The sequence below is a fragment of the Coloeus monedula genome (genome assembly GCF_965178545.1).
Source record: "Coloeus monedula genome assembly, chromosome: 10".
Classification (NCBI taxonomy): domain Eukaryota; kingdom Metazoa; phylum Chordata; class Aves; order Passeriformes; family Corvidae; genus Coloeus; species Coloeus monedula.
Window position 1 is genome coordinate 2,045,727 of NC_138790.1, and position 10,408 is coordinate 2,056,134.

The 10,408-nt window shown below is 48.8% G+C and overlaps 1 protein-coding gene across 1 annotated transcript; it reads right to left on the bottom strand.

Moving 5' to 3' along the window:
- Positions 1-2,634: 2,634 nt before the first annotated feature.
- Positions 2,635-9,951, bottom strand: CLDN18 (claudin 18; the record flags this gene model as incomplete). Its single annotated transcript, XM_082287917.1, has 5 exons — positions 2,635-2,812; positions 3,653-3,763; positions 4,098-4,203; positions 5,717-5,881; positions 9,732-9,951. 5 exons carry the CDS (start codon positions 9,949-9,951, stop codon positions 2,635-2,637), a joined length of 780 nt encoding a protein of 259 aa, XP_082144043.1.
- Positions 9,952-10,408: the final 457 nt, after the last annotated feature.

Genomic DNA, 10,408 nt, shown 5'->3' on the forward strand with positions numbered 1-10,408 from the left:
CTGCTCCAGAATGGGATTTCTTTTCAGTGGAGTTCACTGCATTAAAATGTTTCAGCCTGCGTGTTTTCGGTCGAGGCAAGGAAATGAAAACTGATGCTGAAAGATTAGGAGCCCAGCGAGGGCAGGAATTCCCGGATACAGCTCTCTCTCTCAGCTCCCCATAAGGCTCCTGCCCCTAATCTTGTCATCTACACGCCTGCACACATCAAAGTGTGACCGAGAGATAGCTGGCTCGGAGACTTTGTCACAGCCTTTGTGTAGCAGAAAAATAAAATGTAACTTTCAAAGCTGTTTCCTCAGGAATTTTTTCAGTTCTGACTCAATGGTAAACGTGCATTTCGAATTTTTCTGGGCGTTTTCCTGCCTTTTGCATTCCCCTGTGTACCTTTCCCTCAGCACCACTTAGGGGTTTCCTATCTAAATTAAACATTCCTGGGCTTTTCAGCCCCTTTCCAGTGGAGGCTGAGAACATACCCGCAATTTTTCTGCCCTCCTAAGAACAATGAAGTGTTTAGAAGTGTTTAATATCTACTCTGAAACTTGCTGCACTCTACTCCTCAGCAAGATCAGGGTCTCTGACTTCATCACGTCACTAATTTGGGGTCCCCCAATAATTATTAACCTGATTTTCTGGTGTTTTCTCTCATCATGTGACTCGTTATATCTTACTAAGAAAATAAAACACCCAAATCTTTTCTTTTTTCCCTCAATGTCCCAGCTGTGTCCATACTCCTTCCAAGAACATGCAGAACACAAGCTGGGGGGACTTTGGCTGAGCAGCAAGGTTGGAGCTGTTGATTTTTTTCAAGAAGGCAACAACTGGAAACTGTGATTCCGGTTTTAAGACTTTCTCTTTTTTTAATATTCATGTAAAAAAAAGAAAACAACAACCAACAAAACAAACAAGCAAAAAAAAAAAAAATCCAGCAGGCAAAAAAAAGGCAGAAAATCTAAGTTTATACTGAGAGATACAAACCATGGAAAAGAGTAACAACCTTTTTAAAATAGAACAGGATCTACCTCTGCAAAATAAATTCTTCTCCTTTAAAAACAAGTCCTCAAAGCGAGTCCTTTGCCCGAACAAAAGGGAGGGTCAGCACTGACATCCCGCAGGGATTTCTCCCAGGTGGCCAACATCCAGCCTGAGCTGCTGTTGGCTGCAAGATCTTCCCACCCCTCTGCATGGTGGCTGTTTCTTCCAGCCACCTGCCAGGTGTTCCCTCGTCCTCTTGCTGACCTTCCCCAGGATCTCCTGGGCCTTTGGTGCTGGGGATTTGGCTCCATGTGGTGGTTATGGAGAGCTGGAGGTTATGGAAAGCTGAGGGCTGTGGAGCGGTGATGGGCATGGGGAGGTGGGGGATGCAGTTTGTGCTCACTGGGAGCACAGCCTGCCCCCTCTAATCCTAGGAGCCACCAGAGATGCCAGCTGGGCTGGTGGTAACTTGACCTTCTGAAGGCCCAACTCTGCAGAAATGTTCAGCTGTAGATTTGGATCCCTCCAGGGTATCAAACACTCAGGGAGCACCAGCATTTCACCAAAACAATTTTGCCTGAATTGAACTCCTGCAGAGAACTTGTAATCCTGAGGAGTGGTGCTCAAGCCCACTGCAGATGCTGTTAAAATGGTTATTTTGGAGGGTCTGGACCCCTTTTTTATCTCTGACTTATCCCTTTTTTTACTATTCATGGGCATTGCCTCGAGCTTTTTTTAGGATGTGCTCTGGAGCCAGGTGGGAGGACCTGCTAAGAGCTCACAGCTCTCTCTTCCCACAAAAGTTCTGACATCTCTCCCCCCTTCAAATAAACTTCCTCTCTGATGGATTGGCTGGAGGAGGTAACGTCCCACAATGGAGTTAATCTTCCCATCACTGGGGGGAGAATTACCCCAGAGAAGTCCTGATGTCGGTGTGGAGTTACACATCTAATTCTCCCTGGGATTCCTGCTCCAAAGGTAACTCTAATTAATTCTAAATGAGAAATTCTCCTGGCTCCATTAAAGATGACATCTGCGGGAACACCGGTGGCACACGGAGGTTGGCAGCTATTAGGGCAGGAATAACAATGGATTATGCACATTCCCTGGAGAGATCTGAAGAAATAAATACACTTTGCTATCACAGGCTCCAGCAAATGTCTAAGTAACAGAAATCAGATTAAATATCAGAGCAGATCAGCGTTGGAGTACAACCAGCAAAGCAAAGGTGGGACTGGGTAGAGAAGTCAGCAGGGAGAACAATGCCCTGACCACAGGCTCTGCTTGCTTTGGGCACAGCCAAGGGGACACAACTGAATTAACTTCAAATACACAGTAATTATCAAAGGGGAGTTTTCGCCATTTGAGCAATTAGGAAAGGGCATAAGGCACTGCTCCTGGATATCAGTTTATACAGAAAATAGGAGCAAAATGTTCTACTCTGAGACCACCACAAGGCGATACTTTGGTCACAGACCTGCTGGTGCTGTTAATACTAACGGGCAGTCGAGTAAAACTGATGTTCACAACAAAGATGCAACCTCAGAGTAGAGAAAACCTGCTAGAAAACACAATCCTATTTACAGACTGTTTGGTTTGCTGCACTTTTTGCTTGTGAAGTTAAAAGTATCTGCTAGCACAACTCAAGGCCAGAAGGTCTGCTAGACGTAGTCATATTTCGAAGGGTACGAGCGTCTGCCATCCTCACTTCGAGGAGTTTCTTCATATCCTGCGCCCTTCCTGGTCTTCGGGTCAGCTTCATACCCAGAGCCAACCTTGTAGGGCCCCGTCCTATAGGAGATGTTCCGGCCAGAGGCGTTGTAGGACACGGCTTTGTAGCTGGAAGAGACACAAGAGGAACATCAGCCTCTGGAGGGGCTGTGACTGCCCATCGTGGTGCCCTGTGCTCATGATGGGTTTGAGGGAACTTCGTGCTGTGTCGTCACCTGGAGGCACTCAGAGAGCTCAGCCCACCATCCATGGACAGGCTGCAAGTCCCTTTCAGGTTCTTTCGTAAACTTATACATTTTTTCACTTGAATAAATCCTTTGTGGAGTGATGGACTCAACTGCAATAACCAGCTGTGTCAGGGTACAAGTTCCTAGGGATGTTACACCATCCCTGGAAGTGTTCCAGGCCAGGCTGGACAAGGCTTGGAGCTACCCGGTCTATGGAAGGTGTCCCTGCACATGGCAGGGGTGGAATGAGATGGGTTTTAAGGTCCCTCCCAACCCGAAGAGCTCTGGAATTCTATTACTCCATGTAAATCATGGCTCAGCTGATGCAATCTACCCCTGCTAATGATCTGCTGTGCAATTCATGGGCCTGAATCCACCAGCACAGTGCAAATGTCACATTTTGAGGTCAGTTCTCATGCCCTCTCCATTCGTGTGTGAGTCACAGGGTGAGGGAGGGGAAATGCTCACTTTGGACCCACAGAGGGCAACTCACTAATCCTGGACTTCATGTAGTGGTGGCCTTGGCAGTGCTGAATCAATGGCTGGACTCTGATCTTAAAGGTCTTTTCCAACCTGAAGGACTCATGATGATGGGAGCATCATCATGAGAACTGTCATGACGGGGGTGTTACACATCCACACATCCTGGGCCAGCTGTGGGACATGTGGACAGCCCAGGTTTTCTGCAATGCCTTCTCACAGCTACCCCAGCTCAGCTTACCGGGATTCTTCTGGGATGAGCCCTTTGCAAGCAAGGCACATCATGATGCCTCCCACGAGGGCCAGGCCCCCTGCCACCCATCCGACAAAGAGGGCTGAGCCAAAGGTGTACCTGCAAAACAGGCACGGCTGGTTAGGGTGTGACAGCTCCTGTCTGCTGCTGCCGAGACACACTGAACATTAGCATCCCCCCTCTGGCCCTACAGCTGCACCCAGAAGTCCCCCTGTGGTCTGAACCCCAAAGGCCTCCCTAGCTCATTCTTGAGCTGCAAGGACAGAGACATCCCAGCCTATTTGCTTATCTCCAACCCAGACAAGAGGGTCTTTCTGCCAAGAATAATCTTCCAAGTCCTGCAACCATCCCAATATACTCCCAGAGTTTGCCAATCCTTCAGCCCTGAGGGAGATTTCCACCATGGAGCACCCAGAGCCAGCTGAGCACCCACCTGTTCTGGACGTTCTGCATTCCCTGGAACATGTTAGTGGTGGACATCCAGAAGTTTGTGACCAGCATGTTGGCAAACACGGACACTCCAGTGATGGCACACAGGCCTGAGATGGGACAGAAGGACAGATCGAGTGGCACAAAGTGCAAGAAGTCACCTGGAGCCTCAGGGAAGCACCTCACAGCTCTGGAAAGTTGGGTGAGACACTGCTGTGTGGCCTTCAGCACAAAGGGGCACCCACAATGTGTTACACCTTTCTTATAGGTTTTCCTTGCATTTACAATCCGACATCAGGAATCAATGTCACACAATAAAATCCCAAGCCAGACCAGCATACAGGAACCTTTCTCCTGGTGTGTTCTGTCACACGAATGAGTTTAACAGACAGATCATTGTACAAAATACCCAGTAGCTCATTTTAAACGTTTGTTTTACAGTGAGAAACATGAACAAAAGATTCCCTGCCAGAATTTTTTTAATGGAAGAACACACTCTGTCACGTGAAAGAGGAGATGTCTCTGGTTCACAGCCTGTTCATCACCAGATGCAGAAGAGCCCCAGGAGATGGGAAGTTCTTCCATTCATCCAAACAGGGGATGTCTGGGATGGCCGTCCCTGACAACCCTGGCACCAACGCCAACCTTTGGTTTTCCTCGGCAGAGGAATTCACAGAACACTTGAATATGGAATCACAGGTTGGGGTTGGAAGGGACCTTAAAGACCAAGGATAAATAGGAGCTGGGATGTCCAGAAGAGCTGAAGTCCAGAACTTTTGGCAAAAAGCCCTCACATGACACTTTTGTTTTGTTTTTCCTTCCACAGTATCCAAGGCCAGGTTGGATGGGGCTTAGAGCCCTGGTCCAGTGGAAGGTGTCCCTACCCATGGCATGCGGTGGAACTGGATGACTTTTAAGGTCCTTCCAACCCAACCCATTCCATGATTCCATGATTCTAAAATGATAGATGTGAAATACAAAATTAAAGCTGTGTGGCAGAAGGTGGTTTCCTCTTTGCAGCTTGTACTTATTGAAGTTGTGTTGAGTGTCTCATAGCCCAACAAAAGTTAAGCGTTGAGATTTGACGAGTTTTAAATAGGGACGTTCTCCTTCCCTTTGTTAGGATATAGATTTCATTTGATTCTTATCTCCAAAATAATGTAGGAAAACATTACAACAAAGTGATGTATTAAGCATTTGCAGTTTGGAGGGAGCTGGGCATTCCTGCAGCCTTGTAGCCCGGTATTTAAAACTTACAAACCAGGCTACAACAACCCTGGGAATCTTCCTAAAATTATTATGGATAAAGCCTGAAACTGGTAAAAAATATTCTGTATAAATAAAGGCTATGATAATACACAACAACAACATATATAAAACAAGAGATATATTTCCTTTTCCATCCGTGGGATCAGTTTTCAGCCTTCCATGTTTTGTCCTAGAAACTTCTGGTTTCCAGAGATTTTCTTTGTTCCCTAATCAGAGGTAAAAACCACTTGACCCCAGGAGATCAGGCTGGAGGACAATGCCAATAACTTCAGAAATGCACCGAGACTTGCCCAGTCCTTGATTCCAGGCAAATGCAAACCCTACCACGTGGAAGACACGACAGTTCCCACTTACCAGCAACGATGAACATGATGCCGGAGGTCAGGGTCATGTTGGCTTTGGCAGTATCCTCCATGCTCCCAATCCGGATGCATTTCAGGGCAAAAATGCACACGAAGAGGCCGAGGATTCCCAGGACGATCCCCACAATCATGAGGGCCCTCACAGCCTGGAACATCGCTGCAAAACAAACAGCAAGAGGCTCGCTGAGTGGCTGAAATGGGATTTGTCAGAGTCTGGGGGACTTTCAAAGATTGCCTCTGTCTGAAAATAGAAATATTAAAGAAGAAAACCTTGGAAAATGGGAACTGGCTCTACTCTGTATTATCGGGGACACGTCTGGAAGTGCGGCTGTTTGACTTAACTTCCCAGAGAGTTTGGTGGTTTAGGCAGCATTTTTTTCAAAATGTTCATTAGCACCAGTCGTGAAATTCATGGAGAAGAGTTAGTGAGGAGCTGGGATACGCACGGATTGTTCCAGAACCACAGTGGCTGAGAAAGGGCTCTTCTTTCCTCCCCAGTCAGCAATGGGCAGACAGCTTCACCCAGCTATCTGGGATATTTCCAACTACTGCATGACTCAAAAATGCAGTTCTGTATGTTCCTGCTTCCCAGGAAAGCACATGGAAAAGAGCAAAAATCACCTTGAGAAACATTACATGGAGAGCAGGAGAGAGCATCAAAGCTCTGGTAATCATCTCCCTCACCATATCCTTCCCAGGGTCATTTGGAACATCAGTCCTGGATAGATCTGTCCATGTTCATGAGAAAAACATCCAAATACTCTCATCCTGAATTTGTTCAGCAGCATGTCATGAGCTGGGAATGCTGGTGCGTCATGCCCATGGGAACTGAGGCCTGAAGGAGGCAAAAGCCCTCCAGACTCCTCTTGGCTGGAGCAGAAAAGTAGAAGGAAAAGTAAAGAGAAACTTGCACCTTTAAAACTGGAGAAGTGGTGGGGAAAAGAGTACTCGAATACCAAGGTGATTCTCTAATAGGTGGCACATATCCCATCTTTCTCCAGGCTCTTCCCCTCCCCACCTGTGCATGAGACCCTGGCAGAGACAGGAAGGCGGCAGAGCCCTGGAGCGGGTGCTGGGAGGTATTTCAAGGGCTGTTGGGGTTTGGCTGGGACACTTTGCAGCCTCTCCTTGCCCTGCTGCCACTCCCACAGCCCTGGGTCTGGCTTTGGTGCTCCCCTCATATGATTGCCTCTCTTCAGGGAAGAGAAAGTGGGCTCGTGATGGAGTGAAACGGGTGGAAACCGCACTCCACAGCCCCAGGGACTTCTCTGCCCTGTCTGTCACCCCTTTTCTGGGTGACCATGGTGCTCAAGGGTGCAGGAGAGCACAGAGCCCCTGCTGGCCTTGCACTGGTTGGGAGGAGGGTTTGTAAACCCTTCCCAGGAGGGTGCTGGGTGCCTGGGTGGCTCTCCTGGCCTGTGGGGTGTCAGGAAGCCAAGCAGAACCTCACTGGCACCGGGACGCACAAGGAAGCGGGCGGGCTGCCATTGCACAGGCTGGGAATACACCACCTTCTGCCGCCTGAGCTCTTATGACTCAATTTGCCCTTATCAGCTGATAAGGAGCGCTAATGAGCTGGGGGTTTTCAATCTCCCATTCATCAGCCCCCAGGTAGGAGCTCATTAGTTATGCTCCATCAGGGAATGGCGGATACGCCTTATCAGCCCTCAGAGGTTGTTCCGCAGCACCTGATGGGAAGCGGAAAGAGGAGGAAATCTCAATCCTCCTTTGTCTTTGCAACCACCAAAGTTTCTTTGCAAATGCTTTTGTTTCTGGGCAGGCAGGAGAGGCTGATAGTCCAAGACTATGGATCGTGATGGAAGCTCCTTGTCCCCAAGACAGTACTTCATTCCTCAGAGTTTCCTGCACATTCCTGGGTGTCACCACTGGCATGTTTTCAACCCATCGAGCAGTGACCCCAAAAAAGATCCCACAGAGAGTTTGTTGGCTCCCAGGAGAGGTGTTCCAGTGCCTTGGGTGCTCATGGAAGGACACAACAGGCAGACCAAGCCAAACAGCCAAGTGAATCTCCATTGAAAGGAGCCGTTGGAAAGAGGAGGAAGACGAACACAGCAGGACGTGACAGAAAAAATGCCAGATAATCATCAGCAGCCGTTCCTGCCTCCATGAGACTGAGTTATGTACCACCTCCACTAAGGGATGGAAAGGAGAAGGAAGTCCTCCCAGGCCTGCTGTAGCACAAAGACCTCTCCACCTGGCTCACGGGACTTGACGTGGGAGCTGTTTGGAAGGACAGCACTGCTGTTTCAAGGGAATTTTGGCATCCATTGAAAGGCCTCTGAAAAGAGCTGCTTTCTGAAGGTGAATGACCTCTGCTTGGAGGAAGGAGTGGAAGGGCTTAGACAAACAAGGGGGAAAACTGAGGAAAAACGGTATCAGGAAGCAAACAGCCCTGGAGTTACAAACCTGCCTTTGGCACACACCTTTTGCACGAGGAAGGATAACTTGGCTTCCCTTCCAGGGCTGGTGTTCCATAACAAGGGAATAGCAAAAGCACCAACAGAAATAGCTTCTCCACCAAAATAAATGCCAGTGATGTGAAACCACAGCCAGCATCCCTGTTTTCCAGAGGGATGGGAAACTGGATAGCTGTCTTTGTCCCCAGTGTGAGTGCTGAGAGGTGAGTGAGGTAAAGCAACTTCAAGTCATTTAAATGACCATCACCTGCATTTCTGTTGCTAATACACAATAAAAAGGTGAAATCTGACTTTATGGCCAGTAATGATTGATGGGATAAAGAAATTTTAGGGACATTAAGTAAATTTCAGCAGGGACATTTTTTCTATATGTTTGAGGGAATTGATCAATTAAATGGATTCATAAAGGTAACTGACAGAAATTGTCTGTGACTGCTTTGCACATTTCTTTATTGCCATATGACTTAATAATAACTGAGGAAGTAAAACCTTGATTGGGATAAATTGACATCAAAATGATGGTTCCCATTTCCTCATGGCTCATTTAAAACACTATCACCTGCACACAGCATGATGAGGAGACACAGTAGTCAACATTTTGTAGAGATAGTAGGATAAATCTAATCTTTAGTCTTTAAAATAAATATTCCCATGGGAGAAGTGACTCTAAATCCCAGATTTGCTCTTCCAGATGGGAAAGGGTCCACCTGGTGATCCTGAAGCTGGGTACACAGAGACACATTTATTCCATTGCACCCCTTGGAGAGTCACAGGTCCTCAGCAAAGCTTGAGGGCATCCCTGAGGATGGCATCCCTGAGGATGGCATCCCTGAGGGCACAGGGCTGGAACCCACATCACGCTCGGATCACCAGCTGCAAAAGGCCTGTGCGCAGCAGTGCTTGCTTGGACCTTTCTGTGATCGTGCACCAGAAGTGAGAAACGCTCCCAGGGCCAAATTTGCTGCTGGGTTGGGAGCAGTGGAACACCCTCACATGCAGTGGGGTGGGAACAACAGCTCTTTTGGGAAAATTAGCGAGCAAACAGGACAGCAATACCCCTCTGCACTCCGCTTCTGTAGGCACTAAGTCTGCCCAGGTGATGGGGAGTGACTGAACACACCTTTCCCCTTCTCACCCTTCCTACCCACGCCTCTCACAGTCATATTTCTCCAGTTCCAGTTCTCTCTTTGGAAAAACAGTACATTTCCATTCTTTCCATCATCCTATAACACTGCACAATTGCATACAGCCCTCTTTCTTGTGTTTCCATTCCAAGGGGGGTTAAACACCCTGGCTCTCCTCACCTCAGTGGAACTGTGCTGATTTATGCCAGCAGTGGTGCTGAACCCTTGATGCTCACCCAGAGATCCCCCACACATGCTCCAGGTTGTAACCCCCACCAATAACCCCCACCACAAAAATCATTTTGGCAACGAATACGCTCCTATTTTTATGGTCATACACTGGAAATGTTATTCTTCACAAAGTGCCTTAAGATACCTGCTTCTCCTTTCAGATGAAAACTCTGCAGGTCACCCAGGAGAGCTCCTGGTGCATTTTTGCCCCTACCTGGCAGCCCAAGGATGGTGAAATACGGCCGACACTCCGTGAAGCCGGAGCTCTGCCGCACGCAGCTCCTCCACAGCCCCTGGTACTGGAACACGGCTGTGACCGGGTTGTCATACAGGTCCTGCGTGCTCCACGTGTCCATGGCCGTGGCCATGATGCTCCCCGCAATGCCCAGCGACGACACGAGGAACCCCATCACCTGGCAGAGCGTGGTGGACATGGTGTGTCCCTGGAGAGCAGAGGTGACACGGCCCCGAGGGAGCCGCAGCCCTAATGGAGCACCGGAGTCCTCTTGCCTGAGCCACCACAAGTGCAGCTGCTCTTATCAGATGCTTTCCATTGAGCGCTGTTTGCTCAAAGTGTTTTTGCAAGATAGACCAGTTTCACTCTCGCTGCCGCCGGGGAGGTTTGTGCCGGCAGGGCTGGAGATAGGAGCTTTTGTCCTTTAGAAGTGCTTGTCCTTCCACATTTAAGCAGCCACGCTCTGCCGAGTGTTGGGCAACCCACTTGGGGCTTGGCCAGCCCCCTGAAACCCTTTGCTGCCCTTTGGGCCTCTCCTGCCTGCTTGGCACGGGGCACAGACCATGTCCCCAGGGGAATCCAGCACGTGGCCCTGGCCACCACCTCCCCATCGATCTGCTTATGCCACCAGACAATCTGTCCCCCGTGGAGGTGTC